The sequence below is a fragment of the Triturus cristatus genome, chromosome 5_2 (genome assembly GCF_964204655.1).
Source record: "Triturus cristatus chromosome 5_2, aTriCri1.1, whole genome shotgun sequence".
NCBI classification, from domain to species: Eukaryota; Metazoa; Chordata; class Amphibia; order Caudata; family Salamandridae; genus Triturus; species Triturus cristatus.
Genome location: NC_140588.1, coordinates 216637111 through 216656893, shown reverse-complemented (window position 1 = coordinate 216656893; position 19783 = coordinate 216637111). Strand labels below are relative to the sequence as shown.

Genomic DNA, 19783 nt, shown 5'->3' with positions numbered 1-19783 from the left:
CGGCGAGAGTGGCACTCAGGCCTCCTATACGCCTTTCCGCCCATACCACTCCTGAACAGAGTGCTCGAGAAGATCAGGTATCCCAAGCTTCTAGACATGAGAATTGATCCTCTGGTCAGGTTGCCCCTTCGGGAGGATCTTCTGTTGCAGCAGCAGGGGAGGGTTCTCCACCCAAACCTGTCCACTCTCTGCCTCTGCGTGGAGATTAAGCGGCAACAGTTGACAGCTTTTGACTTCCCTCCCGAAGTCTGTGAGGTTATTTTGGCAGCCAGGCATCACTCCGCAAAATCGGTATACGCCTACCGATGGAACAAATGTTGTAAATATTGTACAGACCAGTCTATTGACCCTCTATCTGCATCTTTATCTCATGTTCTCCTATTTAGTCTTTCCCTGGCCTGGCAGGGCTCCGCCCTGGGCACTTTGAAGGGATATGTTTCGACCTTTTCTTTTTTTCTTCAGCTGCTTGATCAGCCTTCGCTTTTCAAATCTCCACTCGTACTGAGGTTCTCAAAGGGGTTATCTGAAAGAAACACATTAGTTATACTTACCTTAGAATTACCCCCAGGCGTCAGACTGGATCCGGAATGTTTTTTCGTCAGCAGTGCCTCTGTGCGTCGAAAGGTGGCGTCGGTCGTCTCTGCGTCAGTCGTCGTGGTTGCCGGTATGATGTCGCGGCAGCTACTTAGATGCCGCCCTTGCTCCCTGATGTCCGTTCTTTCTTTTTCCGTGCCAGCCAGCACACATCCGGAAAGAGCGATACCTCAGTCATTTTTTTACTAACATTTCTCGACTTTTGTCGACTTCTTTTTCGAGTCTTCGACTCCGAAGGTGCACGAGGGAGGCCTGCGGTTCCTCTCATTGCATGATGTCGGTGACGGATCCGCACCGCGTGTGTCTTTTTTGCCTGGAGCGCGACCACGACCCCTAGTTGTGCTCCAACTGCCGGTCGATGGCGTCGAAGACTTTGTGGAAGCGGTCCCGAAAGCTGCTTGAGCACCGGCAGTCAGATCCGTGCCGTTCGAGGTCCCGGTCGAGTGACCGTCACCATTCCAGTTCCAAATCTTTGAAGTCTTCGCACTCGGGGTCTGGTAAGTCGAAGTATAAGAAGAAGTCGAAGAAGCACCGTCGCTCTTCGACTTCTCGTCGGTCGGCCGATCCGACGAGGCACATGGGGGGTGCCCCTCTTGCGGCTCTGTGCGCGGAGCCCGAAGAGTCGACTCCGAGTTTCCCTCCCTTTCCGGGACCCGGTGTGACTCCCGCCCAGCTTTGTACATTCTACAAAGCGATGCATGCCATTTTTGGGCAGACCGACCCTGCCGGCAGACGCGGTTGAGGGGGCTAGGTCTTCGTTGCCGGCGGCTACGGTCCCGGCACCGCAGACCCCCCTTGGATCCAGACCTGGATCCGGATCGGATCCGGTTGACCTAGTTACACCTCCACCGGCGCTGCTTCCGATGGCATCACTTCCGCTCTCGGCGGCCTCGACCCCGGCCCCCTGCTCGGCGTGGACACTGAGCCGGACCGGCCGTATCCGATGCCGGACCCGGCAACGAGCGGGGTTAGTGTGCCCCTGTTCACTCCTGGAGCCTCTTTTCAACCTGAGTGGCACCCAGACGATGAGGAGGAAGACTGGGAGGGGTCAGGGGACCCTTTAACTGATCAGCTAGGTTCTGACCAGGACTGGAGAGAGGAACTGGGGGATGCCAGTGGTCTTGACACTTGACCTGACCGTGGCATGTTGTCTCCTCCTACCACCATGGCTACGGAGGAGGTTTAGTCGTACGCAGTGGTGTTGCGTAGGGGGGCTGAGGCTCTTAGCCTCGAGCATCCTACGGTGGCGGTCAGGACTAACCTCCTGACAGGTGCTTCAACTGTCTGCGAGCTCTTCGGAGCCCCTGCTGCCTTTCAATGAGTCCCTCACCAACATCCTTTGGGCACGTAGTCCAGGCCCAACACTGGGGCTCCCGTGAACAGGATGATTGCCCGACACCACCGCCGGGACCCTGGTGACTCCACTTTCCTCACCCAACACCCCACCCCAGAGAGCTTGGCAGTCCAAGCCCCCACTTCCAAAAGCGCCTTCCCTACCACTCCACCGGAAAGGGAATCCAAGAAGCTGGACCACCTTGGTAAGAAGATTTGCTCTTCTGCCAGCTTAGGACTGCGGTCCGTTAACACCGGATATCTCTAGGGCTGTTATTCCCACTCGGTGTGGGATACAGTGGCGCAGGTGCTGCCTCAGTGTCCTGAGGAGGCCCGGGCAGTGCTCTCCCAGGCTGGTGCCACTGGGAGGGACGCAGCAAAGTTTACAATAAGCTGTGGGCTGGACACCGCCGACTCTCTGGGCAGAACTATTTCCATGTCAGTATCGCTTCTTCGCTACGCCTGGATGAGGTCCACTGGCTTTTCAGTGGATGTCCTTGATGGACATGCCCTTTGATGGGCGTCGCCTTTTAAGCAACAAAGCAGACAATGCTCTAGAGCGTTTGAAGGACTCTCGGGCTAGGGCCAAGTCCTTGGGTCTCCCCACCCACCCTGCGCAGTCTGCTTTTCCCCCCTTTAGTGGCTACGGAAGGGGTGCCCTGCTACGTCCCGCCCAGAGCCACAGGCCGAAGCAAGTTACCAAATAGTCCGAAGGGGCTACTCCCTCCCTTCCAATTCTACCCTTCCAGCCATGCCACCGAGATACCACTGCATGTCGAAGGGTCATCTGGCCCTTCTCCAGCAGGAAGTTACGGCTCTCTTAGCCAAGGGAGCCATCGAGCGCGTTCCTGTCCCAGAAGTAGGTTGTGGTTTTTACTCCCACTACTTTCTGGTCGTCAATCACTTTCCCTGGAAGGAGATGTTCAAGATGTTGAAGCTTGCTCAGGTCTTGTCTGCCCTCGACCCGGAAGACTGGATGGTAGTGCTGGACTTGCAGGGCGCTTATTTTCACATCCCTGTCCTGCTGGCCCACTGGTGTTTCCTACGGTTCACGGTAGCCCACGAGCATTTTCAATTTACCGTGCTCCCCTTTGGCCTTACCAGCGCCCCTCGGTGTTCACGAAAGTGATGGCGGTGGTCGCAGCTCATCTGCGCAAATCAGGGGTTTCAGTCTTCCCCTATCTTGATGACTGGCTGTTGAAGGCGGGCTCGCCCCAGGCAGTCGTCTCCCACCTCCAGACTATGGCCGACCTCCTGCATTCGCTGGGGTTTTCCATCAATGTGCCGAAGTCGCACCTGATTCCCTTTCAGAAGCTCCTCTTCATTGGAGTGGTTCTGGACATGACACGGTTTCGAGTCTATCCTCCTGAACAGCGAGTCCAGAATATTTCCGATCTTTCAGCCTCTATCCCAGGTTTCGGTCAGAATGACTCTGAGGCTGCTGGGCCTCATGGCCTCCTGCATCCTGTTGGTCGATCATGTCAGGTGGCATATGCGGACTCTACAGTGGGACCTGAAGTTCCAGTGGGCGCAGCATCAGGGAAATCTGTCCGATTGCATCCAGATCTCGGAGGACACTGCTCAATAACTGCAGTGGTGGCTCGCGAACCAGGATTGGGTCAATGGCAGATCCCCTTCCCCAACCAGAACATACGGTGGTGACGGACGCATCCCTTCTGGAATGGGGCTGCCACATGGGAGAGGCGGAGATCAGAGGCCTCTGGTCTCCGGCGGAGTCTGGGCTTCACATCAAACGTCTGGAGCTCCGGGCGATTCGTCTTGCACTGAAAGCATTCCTTCCCTCTGTCCGGGTAAAATTAGTGCAGGTTTTCATGGACAACACCACCGCCATGTGGTACTGCAACAAACAGGGCTGGGTGGGGTCGTGGACCATGTGTCAGGAGGCCCTCCGCCTCTGGACATGGCTGGAACATCAGGGCATATCCCTGGTGGTTCAACACCTGGCAGGTTCCCTGAACGCCAGGGCGGATGAACTCAGCCGCAGGTGCATGATGGATCTTGAATGGCGTCTTCACTTGGAGGTGGTCTCTTTCGTCGGTGGGGAGAGCCTTGGTTAGATCTATTTGCCACCAAAGAGAACGCGCAATGTCAGCAATTCTGCACGTTGGAATTTCCAAGGTGGCACTCGCTAGGCGACGCTTTTCGTCGCGAGTGGAGTTGCGGTCTGTTGTATGCCTTTCCGTCTGTACCACTTCTGACCAGAGTGCTGAAGAAGATCTGGCGAGACCGGGCCCAAGTCATTCTTGTAGCTCCGGATTGGGCACGAAGAATCTGGTATCCCGAGCTGCTCAACATGGCCATCGATCCTCCGATCAGACTGCCTCTTTGGGAGGATCTTCTGTCGCAGCAGCAGGGGACGGTCCTCCACCCGAATCTGTCCATTCTCCACCTCCTTGCGTGGAGATTGAGCAGCGGCAGTTGACGTCTTTCGACCTGCCTCCCGAAGTTTTTGACTTAATCTTGGCAGCTAGGCGTCCCTTCACTAAGACGGTATACGCATGCTGGTGGAACAAGTTTGTGGCATGGTGCACAGCAAAGGCTGTCGATCTCCTTTCTGCCCCTCTTTCTGAAGTAATCTTGTTCCTTCTTTCTATAGCCCAGCAGGGTTCTGCTCTGGGTACTGTCAAGGGCTATCTTTCAGCCATCTCTGCCTTCTTCCGGCTGCCAGATCAACCTTCTCTTTTCAAGTCCCCGGTAGTTAACCGTTTCTTGAAAGGCTTAACGCATCTCTTTCCTCCAATCCCCTTCGTTATGCCTCAGTGGGACTTGAATCTTGTTCTTACGTATTTGATGTGCACTCCCTTTGAGCCTCTTCATAACTATCCTTTAAGACTCTTGACTCTTAAGACTGCTTTCCTGGTAGCCATCACTTCTGCTAGAAGGGTGAGTGAGCTCCAGGCCCTTTCTTCCAAACCTCCTTTTCTGTCTGTCCATCCGGACAAGGTGGTTCTCAGGACCCGTCCATCCTTCCTTCCTAAGGTGGTTACTGTCTTCCATATCGGGCAGACCATTACTTTGCCTACCTTCTTTCCGCCTCTGCATCCTTCAAAGGAGGAAGAGAGGCTCCACCTTCTGACCCAAAACATGCGCTCTCTTTCTATCTGGATCTCACAAAACAGTTCTGGATGGATGACCAACTCTTTGTTGGCTACATGGGTGCCAAGAAAGGTTGGGCCATACACAAACGCACCATTTCTCGATAGGTCGTTTTGTGTATTAAGGCATGCTATTCTCTGGCTAAAAAGGAGCCTCCGGTCGGGCTACGCGCCCATTTCACCAGGGCGTCAGCCTGCCTTGGGAAGAAGAGTTCCTCTAAATTACATCTGTCATGCGGCCACGTGGGCATCACTGAGCACATTTACTAAACACTACTGCCTGGACAGCCAAGTCTGGAGAGACGGTTTCTTTGGCCGTTCTGTTCTCCAGGATTTTCTCGTGTGATCTTGGTTCGCAGACCCACAACCGGGGTTGGTGTTGCTGGGGTATCTATTCTAAGGTAAGGAATCTATAACTAACGTGTTTCTTTCAGATGAACAAGTTACTTACCTTCGGTAATGATCTATCTATAAGAAACATTAGTTAGTTATAGATTCCTTACTACCCCACCCATTCTCCCCGTTCTGCGAGCTGATTTCTAGGGTTAAGGACATCCTTTCAGGGCCCTAGCTTAGTGCACCGGTGGTCAGTCTCTAGCATGGCTCTGCGTTTCTGGCGCGGAAAGTCGTGTACAGAACTGACGTCAGCGCACGAGGGCGGTGTCTAAGTAGCTGCCACAACATCATCCCGGCGACCACGATGCCGACGACGGACGTGGAGCCGACCGACGCCACCTTGCGAGGTACTGCTGACGAAAAAACTTTCCGGTTCCAGTCTGACGCCTGGGGGTATTTCTAAGGTAAGGAATCTATAACTAACTGTTTCTTACAGATATATAGTTACCGAAGGTAAGTAACATGTTCAACTCACTTGTTCCACCCCCCTTTCACCCTTCATTAGGCCACAGTGGGACCTTAGCTTGGTTCTCACTTTACTTTTTTGATGTGTGCACCGTTTGAGCCGATGCACAGTTGCCCTCACTACGGCTGCTCACCATCAAAACAGCCTTCTTAGTGGCGATAACCTCTACCAGGAGGATGAGTGAACTGTAGGCAGTGTCATCAAAGCCTCCTTACCTGACAGTCTTACCGGACAAAGTGGTACTCTGGACTAGGGCATCCTTTCTGCCTAAGGTGATAACACTCTTCCATCTGGGACAGTCTGTAACCCTGCTCACCTTCTATGCACCCCCGCACCCTTCCAAGGAAGAGGAGCGTCTCCATTGTCTGGACCCAAAAAGAGCGCTATCGTTCGAACTCGATCGAACTAAAGAGTTCCTGGTGGACAACCTACTCTTTAGAGGGCATGTGGGGGCAAAAAAAGGAGGTACTGTCCAAAAGAGGACTATATCCCACTGGGTTATCCTGTGCATCAAAGCCTGCTACGCCTTAGCGAAAAGAAATCACCCCACCAGGGCAAAAGTGCCCACCACTGCCCTCCAGCGTGGTGTCCTCTGTTTCTGATATCTGCCAAGTAGCCACGTGGGCGTCACTGCACACAATTGCCAGACACTACTTCCTGGATTCCAAGGTTCGCAGAGAAGGCCATGTTTGGTGGCTCTGTCTTGCAGGATTTCCTGGTCTAAACTTTCCTCAGTCCCTCCTCTGGGAAAGGTATTGCTTGGGTATCTGTTCAAAGGTAAGGGATCTGCAGCTAGATGTCTTTATCAGATGGACAAGTTACTTACCTTTGGTAACTCTGTATCTGGTAGAGACATGATCTAGCTGCAGATTCCTTACTGACTTACCCATCCTCTACACACTGCGGAATTGTTTTTAGTGTCAGTGTTGTTCCCCTTCTGGGCCCTGGTTGTAAATTTTTTAACGCACCATGGTCAGTCACTTCATGGCGTGGAAAGTCGTGAAAAGTACTGGCCTCAGCGTGCCAGAGTGGCGGTTATATTGACGATGCAGACATCACGATAATGACAAACATGACGCTGACGGTGTCACATGGAGTTGACCGACGCCACCTGCCAGTGCGCAGGAGTACTACTAAGAAAATTCTTCCGGATCCAGCCTGACGCCTGGAAGTTCAAAGGTAAGGAATATGCAGCTAGATCAAGTCTCTACCAGATAAGGCGTTACCAAAGGTAAGTAACTTGTCAGTTTCTCCCTAATTGTGTTTTCCATGGAGACAATGTCTTCTACCGGAGATGTATTCAGAGGGGGATTTGGTGGGAGCTTTGTTTTTTCTCACACTTTGGGAATGATTTCTGTGGTTAAGATGAGTGTTTCTTCACGAATATGAGTATGAGGTGGGAATCCACAAGCTACAGCAATTGTTAGTCTGTTGGGATTGGGTATGCCTCTGAGAGCTGTTTGTTTTCTAGCATTTAGTGTCAGTGGAGCAAAAGCCATTAAGATTGATGCTCCTACCCAAGTCTTTCTGACCCACTTTCTTTGCAAGATGTTCCTGAAAGTTATTTTCACTATTTATTCAGTCCATCAACATGCAGTGAATTGTTGACATCAAAGAGACATCTGATGTTGATCCTTGAATTCTGAAGGAGAATATCCAGGCAAGGCAGTGGCTCTACATGTTGGAAAGGTGTCCTTGGCCTTGACTGGATATCTTATACACTGGCTATGAGAGGGCCTTCCACTTCAAGAAGTTGTTTCCAGCCTCTCAATACATGCACTGGTTGTCCTGGTTTTCAAAGGCACTTCAACCTCAATGGCTGAAGTTTGGGTTTTTCAAATGAGGTGGATATCCAACTAACCAAGCACTGTTGTTGAAGTCTAGGGGCATTTTAACTCTGTTTACTGCTAATTAACGTAGGTGGCAATTCCAATCGCTGTAAGTAACTAATTTCTTACATTATTTGACCCTGGTGGTTGAAAATATTTCATTGGTTTTCATACCCGTTATGGAGAAAAGATTTAGATGTACCCCTAGATAACCATTGTGCGCCCAGCAGGTGTGAAGTGTAAGTATTTTGTATCCAGCAGTGATGGATGACTACCCATCTACCTCCAGTCACACTATCTCACTTTACCAATGCCACGTAATATCGACTGTGATGAATTCTTGAAGCATGTTGCACTTAGCTGCATTTCTTTGTGCCTTTTCTCTACTCTCAATGCACTTGTCCAGCTTCCATTCTTTGAGGTTCCCTTCTTTGTGGCTATTGTTTTCAGCTGTCGCCTTACAACAGTTGCATTGTCACTTCTGCTGCTTTCTCTGTGTGTTACAACAAACAATTGATGGACGGAATGCTGACAATGCAGACATTCTCCCCCAGTCAAGAGATCTGGGTTAAATCCATCGTTCTTTTGCCCACTACACCACCCCAGTTTAGACATGGCCATATGCAAATCAGTCTTGACCCTGTGCCTCATGGGAACAGTCCAGCCCGAACTGCCAAGCCATGTCTTCCCTGGAACGGAATCAAGCATCCTAGGACCGGTTTCTGGCTATCAGCCGTAATCAGCCAGGATAGCTTGACTCCAGTGGCGTAGTGAGCACGGGTCCCACGTCTGGGAATACCCATCCCACTTAGGGCGAAAAGCGTTACAACAAACAATTGATGGACGGAATGCTGACAATGCAGACATTCTCCCCCAGTCAAGAGATCTGGGTTAAATCCATCGTTCTTTTGCCCACTACACCACCCCAGTTTAGACATGGCCATATGCAAATCAGTCTTGACCCTGTGCCTCATGGGAACAGTCCAGCCCGAACTGCCAAGCCATGTCTTCCCTGGACCGGAATCAAGCATCCTAGGACCGGTTTCTGGCTATCAGCCGTCATCAGCCAGGATAGCTTGACTCCAGTGGCGTAGTGAGCACGGGTCCCACGTCTGGGAATACCCATCCCACTTAGGGCGAAAAGCGTTACAACAAACAATTGATGGAAGGAATGCTGACAATGCAGACATTCTCCCCCAGTCAAGAGATCTGGGTTAAATCCATCCATGAACTGGGGTGGCAGAGTGGGCTAAAGAACGGTGATGGATCAAACCCAGATCTGTTGACTGGGTGTGAGTGTTTGATTGGTTCTGATGCTCCGTCCATCACCACCCCCTTTTGTACCGCTTTGTTCGCCATAAGTTGGCAGGGTATGCTCAGACGTGAGTCCCTTGCTCACTTTGCCACTGGATTCAAGCAAGCCTGGCTGAAGACGGCTGAAATGCCAGAAACCGGTCCTAGGTAGCTTGTTTCCGGTCCAGGGAAGACATGGCTTGGCAGTTCGGGCTGGACTGTTCCCATGAGGCACAGGGTCAGACTGATATGCATATGGTCATGTCTGAACTGGGGTGGCAGAGTGGGCTAAAGAACGGTGATGGATCAAACCCAGATCTGTTGACTGGGTGTGAGTGTTTGATTGGTTCTGATGCTCCGTCCATCACCACCCCCTTTTGTACCGCTTTGTTCGCCATAAGTTGGCAGGGTATGCTCAGACGTGAGTCCCTTGCTCACTTTGCCACTGGATTCAAGCAAGCCTGGCTGAAGACGGCTGAAATGCCAGAAACCGGTCCTAGGTAGCTTGTTTCCGGTCCAGGGAAGACATGGCTTGGCAGTTCGGGCTGGACTGTTCCCATGAGGCACAGGGTCAGACTGATTTGCATATGGCCATGTCTGAACTGGGGTGGCAGAGTGGGCTAAAGAACGGTGATGGATCAAACCCAGATCTGTTGACTGGGTGTGAGTGTTTGATTGGTTCTGATGCTCCGTCCATCACCACCCCCTTTTGTACCGCTTTCTCTGTGTGAGCACTAACATTTTTTAAATCCAACAACGTGAGAAATCTCATTGGTGATTTACAAGACGAAAGCAATTGTCTGCTGAATGCAGGGCTTTAGATCAATGATGAATTACTTTCTAAACTGGAATATGTCAAAGTTCCTTCTTGCATATAAGAATAATGGTGGTATATAAGGACTTCTACATTTGATTATATGACACTAAAATGGGATGCAAAATCAAACTCAAAGTAAACCAGCAATCACATCTACTAATCTTTATGAACAAATCTAACTCTAGAATAATGCTAGCCTCTCAAGTCAAGGTGTGTACTTTAAGTATCAAAGAACCTCTATCGTGGGTTTTTTCATCCTCTCTGACTAAGAAGTGGGTGCAAACGTGTGGAGTTCAGATCATTTGCCCTCCAGAAGACTGTTAAAATGAACTGTGGGTTAACGTGCAGGCATTAAAGCGAGTCAGTGTTTACCTCCATGTGAGAGTACATGCCTTTTAGTCTAATGATTTGGGGTCAATGGCCCATATTTGTCACCTGGTCTGAGGAGAAGAAGGTTTTAGTTTGTGCTCTCTTTGGCCTGAGTAGACTTTGCTGTAGACACTGTTAAAGAATAATTATTGGATTTTTCGCCTTTCCTCTGTTTGCCTGATGAGCCCTCTTTATTCAGTTCTCGTTTTAAAGCATTTTTCAAAAGGGCTCTTAGATATGATTCCCCTTGCTCCCTTTATGTCTTTTGCATGCTGCATTGGGATCTTAATCTCTTCCTGACGTTCCTCAGGCGTGCTCCTTTTGAGCCTTCTTATAGTAGTATTGTGATTGAAGTCAGTTCTTTGCATGTCACAACTGAGTATCAGACATTTGCATAGCAGACATTTGCATTCAATTCGACTTGTACTACATTTTTTCCTGGCAAGATGGAGCTTCGGTCCCGTGCATCCTTCATTACATGAGTGGAGTTTCCATGTGGGGCACCATATTCTTATCTCTTTTGCCTACCTTTAAGTTGGCGGAGAGGTTAAACTGGTTTGACACATGGTAGGCCTTTAGTTTCAATATTGGTAAAACTAAGGAGTAGCAAGTGGATGAACTGCTTTTTGTTGAATTTGTCGGTGTGAAGAAGGGATTGATGTTCCAGAAATGGATAATATTATGATGGACTGCCATAAACATAAAACTGTTATGCCTAGTCCATTTTGAATCCTCCCAAGGCCCTTCAGGCTCATTTCGCTAGGGCAAAAGCTGGGGCTCTGTCTTGGGGTGTACTTGTTTTGGACATCTGACAGGCAGCCACTTGGGCATCAGTCCACACCTTCATCGGGTATTACTGCGTTGATTCAGAGGTCCACAAAGAGGGAGGCTTTTCCTGCTCTGGTCTGCAGAACTTACTAGTATAAAGTCAGCTCTTCAGAACCACCCCTTTGGAGAGGGCATTTCTTTTAGTGTTGACTCTCAAAGTGTCTTCAGCTAAAGTTATCCATCAGTATAGTAAGTGACTTACCTACAGCAACCCTCTTTCTGGTGAATACAATGCCTAACTCCAAATTCTTCAGCGCCCACCCTCTTCCCTGTTCTGTTGAGTGGTCTTTCAAAAGTTAATAAGGATCCAAGTTAGATGTGCTTATTGCCAGGTCATTTCAGTTTGTCAGTCGCCTCTGCATCTGAGGGCATTTCAAGACGAATGAATAAAGTAACATCTCCACGAAGGAGTGGTACCTATGTGTAGCTCTGCTATCTGGACTGGTGGTGGGGTGAAGTCATGGTGGTGGCTAATGGTGCCAGCCCATAGAAACTATTCCAAGAAATTCTGAATCCAGTTTGGCATCCAGGCTGATTCAGTAGGTGAGGAATCTGCAGTTACACAGAGTATCCATCAGAAAGAGCATTAACTAAGGTAAGTAATTCATTTTTTTCTCTTTATAACATTGTATTAGGTATGCACTATTTCATTGGTCTTCATTCTTTATTTAAAGGACCATGGCGAAGGTGGGCCTTAAATTTGATTTAGGCCTATGACTTCTCTCTTAATGGCACTCACATCTATCAAATGGTTCTAAAATAATTTCATTGAAATCTAGAAATTATCTTAAATTGACATGCCTTGACCCTATGCTTCTTCATTGCATTGATTTTCATCACTTTCAGTTTATCAAAAGGTATAACTCCATATGATGAGAAATTATTCCATGCACTCATGTGAAAACTTTGTATAGTGAAGCTAGAACAAAGTCTTATTGGGTTTAAGACTTGATGTGCTGTGTTCATCAGAAGGTTTGCCTGGTTTGCCCCTTGGTATGTTTAGACTGAGATTGTGTTCATTTAGACTCTCATTACAATTGACTTGGTAAAAAGACACATCAATACAGAGTGTAGTATTATCGATAACCACCTGCACCAATTTCCTCATGGTATTGCCCATCTGCTGACGTATTTTGACCGAGACATTTCACCTGCTCCGAGCAAAACTCATGAACTCTAATGTTCCTCTGGATTAATCACATGCCTTGTAATCCTTTCTGGGGATGATGAATCCTGTTACTGGCTCTTTTTGACTAACAAGCCATTTATGAGTGTCTTAATAATGATGACTGATGTTTTGCATTTGACTATTTTACATTAATTGTTTATTTGTAAAACACTTATATCAACAGTTAATATCTTGGTGTTTCTTACTGAATTATAACGTTTGTAATATGAATTTTTTTGTTTCGCTCGCTGATGGCTTAGAAATTTAGAATGCATCCCCATAGTCTGTTTTTTTTTTCCCTTTCTTAAGGTCTCATACTGGTGAAAAACCTTTTCTTTGCTCTCAGTGTGGAAAGGGCTTTGTGTCAACTGGCGTGCTGAAAGCTCACATTAGGACGCATACTGGATTAAAAGCACATACGTGCCTTGTATGTAATGCGTGTTTTACAACCAGTGGTAGTCTAAGGCGTCACATGCACATCCATACTGATCTAAGGCCCTATATGTGTCCATATTGCCAAAAGACTTTCAAAACTTCATTAAACTGCAAGAAGCATATGGCGATACATCGGTAAGTTGAACTTTATTTTCGTGTCTGTCACTGAATTATATTCTCTGATTATGTGGTGAATGTTTGGTATATGAAACGTTTTGTAATTGACAGTGAGGTGATTCGCAGCAGACATTTAACTGCTTTGTTATAATATTGAGTACAATGGAAGTAAATCTTAATAAAGAGCCGTAACTTTATACATCCTTACTGTAACTTTTTACCACTATTTTCTTCAAAAGGTTTGACCGCTCTGAACTTTTGTCTCATGATATTGTTTGAGACAATATTAAGAACTAATTGAACACAACATGGCACTTAAGTTGACAGGTTACTATTTTTTTCATTTACCATAACTAGAAATATTTGATTTTTAACATTTACAGTAATGTGTTGCCTATGGCACACAGTTTGTTGAATATTTGTTCTGAACCAGTTTGAGGCTTTGCTAAAACGAATAATTCTGATATTACTTCTGTACAGTGCGCAGACAGTTTAGACTTCGCTAAAGCTAGTTAGCACCAGTTTATTTCAATTTTGATATTTTGTTTGAGGGTAGCTTCCAACTCAATATTAGGCTTGCCAACATCTGATTGATTGTCCTGTCGGTGACCTTTTGTTATAGTTCCTAAGGTCCATCAGAAGAGTTTGTTCTTTTAAAGTTGGTGCAGAACACAGTGTTGTTGCTTCAGCTAAAGTAAACCACTTCATAGAGTCAGGGGTGTGTTGGGGAGGACATATTCCTTGCACATTCACACCTTTGTTGTTTCCTTCCTGCCTCTAACGTTTTTTAAGCCCCTGACTGGCAAATGAATTACTTTCTTATCTATATTGCCTCCTGCAAATTCCTTACTTGAACCCCTTTCCATTTACCAAACTAGATACAGGAATGTTTCTTTAGTGAGCCTTGAGTCATGAATATCTGATGGCTCAAGGTTAGTAACAATGTCATGCCTTTTTGTCATCTTCTCCCCTCACTTTTCCACATTGCCCCACACAAATAACTTGATGACTAAAATTTCTGCGCTCTCTGAGCAGAAGTGGTCAAGCAAGAGTCACTATTAAATAGAAGGGAGAGGATATACCTCAAAATGCTTCTGGATCTGCAAGAGGTCTGTGACATTTAGGGGTAGACGGCCTACTTTAACCTATAATTCCTGAACAAATTTCTGAAGAAAAGAAAACAATTGGTGTACAGGAGCAAGATTGGGCAGTGTTCCTGGACATCCGTGACAATTACTTCAGTTTTGCTTTAACTCATTTTGTCATGCATTTCCTCTTTGCTCAGATCTGCTCTAGGGGATAAAGACTACTAGTTCAGGGTTCTGCACAATAGATGTGCCTCGGATCCAAATGTACCCAGAGAGTAATGTCTGTGGTCAGTGCTCAGCTTCGGAGAGCAGCAGTTTTAGTCTACACTTTCTTAGAACACTGGTTTAGCAGGGGATTGTCCCCACAGTACTGATTAACAGTCTAGAGTCTGCAACCACTCTTAAATTGGAAGATCCCATCTCAGAGCATCCAGTACATCAGGGTGAGTCTCTACATCTGACTCATTTACTGTATCCCTCCTTCATAAATGTTCCAAAATATTCAAATATGGTTACTCTGAGAAAGATTCTGTCCAATCAGCAAGATTCTTTCAGATATTTTAGGGTTTTCCTGCATTTTCCCTGTACCGTAAGTGTGTCCACATACGAGATGTCGAATGGATATTATGCCTTAACAGACACCAGCTATATCTCCACTTGACAGAAAGATATTTCTCCCCACCGTAACTTATACTATAGCTTTAATTGTGAAAGTTTCTCTCGCTCCTTCTGAATGACAGGTCATTAGTGTAGGAGAGTAGGGTCTGCTTTCTATGTTCACCCCCACTTTTTGCTTTTGCTTTACTGGTTTTCGACTTAGATGTGGCTGTGGGCCTGCTAATCCGACCCACAGCCCTGCTGTTCTCCCTCTAAATTAATACTATGTACTTTAGGTGCATAACCCATTTGGATAGGATCACCTTATTGGCCCCTGTACAGTGTACCTTGGGTACCCAGGGCATAGGTGTACCCTAGGCCTGCCAGGGGCTGCAGCATGTATTATGCCACCCCTGGCCTGGCCTTCCATTATGACACAACTGGCTGATCACTCAGCTGGGGCAAGGTCGTGTAATCACCCCTTGCTTAGGTGTAGTATTCCTATACCGTGACCTAGCAGGCAACCCAGCCCCCCAGATTAGTATAAGAGTGGTAGCTGGGCCCCAGGAGATTAGATTATCCTGAACCTGCAACTTGAACAGAAACTCTGGACCTTCGACATTCGACGAAAGAAGAAGACTGAAGAATCTCCCTTGTGGCCAAGGAGTGGCTACCCTGTGCAAACAGGCACCATCAAGAGACTTACCCTTTGCTTTGCTGAAGTTCTACGTGGGACCGACTGCAGAGCCCGACCAGAGCCTTGACTTCCAGACTTCTCCGACCCTGATCCACATCCACAGCCGAGCTGAGATCCGTGAAGGCGACGAGAGACGTGGGACCGGCTACCTGGGAAAAGTGGCGAGTATCTTCCAGCGCAGCTTCTGAGGTACCCTCGAAGTTGTGCACCGGGGATTGAGAAGCCCCAACCCCAAGCACCATCTGCACCGAAGATCAGCCCCCCACACTCCACGAGTCCTGCGTGGGGCCCTTCTGCATTTTCCTGCTTGCCGCGTCTGTCCGGTTGCTTGCCCGTTGGCTAGCGGCCTTTGCGACGACACAACTTTGAATCTTCACTGCTGGTTTGGCTCCTCCAGACTAGCTCCCGCTCCTCTGCAAAAGAGAAGCACCCCAGACCTTCCTGGTCTGCACCAGAAGCAAGTCCTCCATTCTTCGTGGGTTCCGCTTGCCAAGGCTTGGTGAGTCCTAGTTCGACTTCGACGCCGCCGACAGCAAGAGCCTTCGTGGGACAGCTCGCCTCCTGGTCCTGGTCGTCCTCGACGTCTCCTGGTACCCGTGGCTGCTGCGACAAGCTTCACCTCTTCACCTGCAATCTTCACGACATCGCCTGGTTCCTTCCTGGTTCCACGTGGTCACTGGCTAGTGACCTTGACTCTGTCCCTTCTGCTTGTGCTTGCAGGTACCCTTCCTTCTTGATCATGGCCTTGGGATCCACCGGACACTCTGCACTGACTGCCTGTCAGCAACTTTCCTTCAGGCATCCATAGAAGTCCACGACGAAACCCGACGCAAGTTCACACCTATGCACCCGCAGCCCGTGGGCTAGGTAACTTGGGTACTTCGGTGCTCACAAGGGTAGTGACTATCCTAGGGTCTAGTTTCCGAGTCTCGACTTTCTAGCTACTCCAGAAGTGTCCTAAAACTGCTTATTTCAGAACTGTACTATTTCTATCGATTATACGCATTACGCGTGAGTGTTTCCACTCTGCACCTGAATCCCGTGGGCCTCCCACTTCCTGTTGGTAGTGTAGTGTAGCCCCAGCGATTCCCTAGGCCTATTCTATTTCCGTGACAGTGGTCCTTATACCACTTCTTTAGTATATGGTTTGCATGGCCCCTAGGGCCTAACTGTATTACTTACCTGTGTGACTTAATGTATGCTTGAATAAGACTTTGTTGTACTTACCTCGAATCTCATAAAGAGTGCTGAGGGTTTGACTAGAATAAATACACTTTATTTTATATATATATATCTGTTGTGGTGTCCTTTCATTTGGTATTCAAGGGATTATATATGGTATCACAGCTGGCTTCACATGCCATTCAGAGTTTAGCCTAAGACTGCTTTTGTCCATGCTACCACTAGGATAGCTGGTCTATAAGGTTGACTTTACAACCAATCACCATAAGGGTTGTTTGGACTGATATAAGGTGTACACTAGAACTAGTGACATCACTAGTTTGAATTTGAACTTACGAGCGCAGCAGCGTGCTCACAGCCACGATCGAGATCACCACCTGAGATTAATTCAGGTTGCGTGTTTTTAAACAGCAGTCCCGCTCCTGTTTGCCGACGGTAGCTTGCTCCTAGCAACAGAAGCGCAGCTTACTGTATTTTAATCGTTATCACTGTATCTGATTTTAAAAGATATTTGCACTTAGTATTGAACCTCATTGTGTCACCATTTAATTTGCTGCATCACTCACCTAATTGTACCAGGCGTGTTCTACTTCACCACCACCAAAAGTTTGGCAGTGTGGAGGGAACGAGCGCCACACCCGGAAGACTCCCCCTTCCACTTCCGGTGTGCCACCACCTCCTGCAAGGTTAGCTGTGTAGCTCTCCGCCTCCCCCCCGGTACATAAGACCTGAAGGGTGCTTCTGCCAGGTAGTTTGAATTTGAACTTACGAGCGCAGCAGCGTGCTCAAAGCCACGATCGAGATCACCACCTGAGATTAATTCAGGTTGCGTGTTTTTAAACAGCAGTCCCGTTCCTGTTTGCCGACGGTAGCTTGCTCCTAGCAACAGAAGCGCAGCGTACTGTATTTTAATCGTTATCACTGTATCTGATTTTAGAAGATATTTGCACTTAGTATTGAACCTCATTGTGTCACCATTTAATTCGCTGTGTCAGTCACCTAATTGTACGAGGCGTGTTCTACTTCTCCACCACCAAAAGTTTGGCAGTGTGGAGGGAACGAGCGCCACACCCGGAAGACTCCCCCTTCCGGTGTGCCACCACCTCCTGCAAGGTTAGCTGTATAAGCCCTCCGCCTCCCCTCCGGTACATAAGGCGATGCACTCAGTCAAGCGCCAGAGTCATGCCTGTCTGCGCCCGTCCGCGCCTGGGCCGTGCCGCATACCATCCCCCCTGGCCCAACCTCTCCCCACCATATCTACAGCTCCGCGCAATTGCATGCACTTAGACCCTCTCTACTGCTATCACACACTCCCCCCTCAATTCTTTCTGTCAGAACACATTTGTGGACCATCCATCTGTAAACTCTGCACACGTCCTCCCCCCAAACAAAGAGTGTCTAAACCACTACAGGCGGCTCTCATAAATGCACGCTCCCTCCCAAAACACCATCTTGACATTTTGGAACTTATTTCAGCACACTCTCTGGACATACTGTTTGTCACAGAGACGTGGGGAGACGCGGCAGCTGACCCTGACTTCACGGCGGCTCTTCCACCTGGCTTCTGTGTCAATTGGTTAGACAGACCACTAAAAAAGGGAGGCGGTTTGGCCATTATATACAGAGAACACCTCCGCACTAATACCTCCCCCCTCCCCAACATGGAATGCGAAGCACTCTCGTTTACGATCACCCTCTCTGGCAACCAGTCACTCACAGGGATTTTAGTCTACCGTCCTCCAGGCTCTCGCCCCAAATTCCTAGCTAACATTAACAGCCTCTTAGAGAATGCTGCTGGGAAATTTAATTTCACTATTCTAGGCGATTTTTAATTTCCACCTAGAGGCCAAAACTGACACTGACACGACCTTACTCCTGGAAGACATGGCAGCCGCAGGACTTATCCAACTAGTCGTGGCACCCACGCATACTGCAGGGCACACCCTTTTTTTTTTTTTTTTTTTAATTCTTTTTTTATTTTACCATATTGCACATATAATAAATACATTTTAACACCATACATTTCAGCAAATTCATAGAATTCCTTAACTTCATCTATACACAACAAATTCAATGCAATTAAACGTCAAGTGAATCAAATTCTCATATTGGTGTTTTTTTACCGTATACTTATAATTCAACCTTACTCAACTGCCTAGGGTTAAATAAGGCCTGCCTTCCACATGGTGATAGGTTCCCATATTTTTAACCCAAGCTGTCTTTTTCTTTTTCCTTTTCTTTCATATATAGACTTTTCTAAATTGTATATTTGCAAAAGATTGGCTAGCCATGTATGCCAGGCTGGGGGGTTCTTATCCAACCATGCTCTGGCTATCATAAGTCTGAAGACTGCCATAGCTATAAACATGAATTCCCTTTGCGGTACGTCAAAGTCTGGGCTGATCCCCATTAAAATCCACAATGGCGTAAGTGTAAGATGTATACCTAGAGATATATTCATGAATACCTCTATATCTTTTATCAAGGTATACAGCTGGGGGCAAGTTGCGAAGATATGTACAATATCCGCTCCCACCGTATTACAGCGATAGCAAGAAGTCCCTGTATTACCCCCCCACTTAAGTATTCTGGCAGGAGTGTAATACAATGAATATAGGGTTTTATAGTGTTGTGATTGCAGAGGAGCTGAGCACAAAATTGTGTGACCCAATTCCAATGACTCCAAAAACCACTGTTCTTTCCCACTTAGAACTACAGCCCATTTTTTGCTATATTTCTCAACGTCGTCTGGTTTCCTCTTTATCAAACTTGCATACAAACTCCTGATTGAGCAGTCCCCTAACGTCTTAATTTTCTCTAGAATTTCATTCTCTATAAACCCAGCGGGTCCCCCCTTTTTATTCTTCAAATAGCTTCTTACTTGAAGATACTTAAAAAACCCGTGTCTATTAATACCAAATTTGCTTGATAAATCTGTGAACTGCACCACTCCCTCAGAATCCATGATATCTCCTATCAGGGCTATACCTTTATCTGCCCATTCCGCCATTGTCCTATCAGCAAAGATTTCCGCTGGAAAAGACCTATTCTTGTAAAGTTTAGTATATCTATTAAGTCTTCCCAAACCAGCGATTTTAAGGAAAGACTTCCATACCTTAATAGCCCCAGTGATAGTCTTAAACCGCGTTCTTTTATAGTACCCAAACTCAATACAGTTCAAGAAACAATTTTCCGAATCATCCCCGAGCACGGTGGCATATATTTTAGTTGAGTTCGATGTAGTTCTTACATTAGATCCACCCCCTCCGATTAATCCTTGAATATATTGCAGTGTTGCTGCCCAATAATATAACCTAAAATCTGGTGCACCCCACCCGCCCCTCTCTCTAGGAAGTGAAATAAACCTATACGCCCTACGGGTCTTCCCTTGTGCCCAAATGAATCTATTTAGTATTGCCTCCAGCGCGTTAAACCATATGGCGGGAAAAGACAGGGGGA

General features: G+C 47.6%; 1 protein-coding gene across 3 annotated transcripts in view; it reads left to right on the top strand.

Moving 5' to 3' along the window:
* ZNF236 (zinc finger protein 236) overlaps positions 1-19783 on the top strand; it is a 1017074-nt gene that overhangs the window by 334168 nt on the left and 663123 nt on the right. For all 3 annotated transcript variants that reach the window (XM_085606997.1, XM_085606996.1, XM_085606998.1), the window contains exon 13: positions 12518-12778. In XM_085606997.1, coding sequence (XP_085463123.1) covers positions 12518-12778 — 261 coding nt within the window. The remainder of the gene's footprint in view (positions 1-12517; positions 12779-19783) is intronic.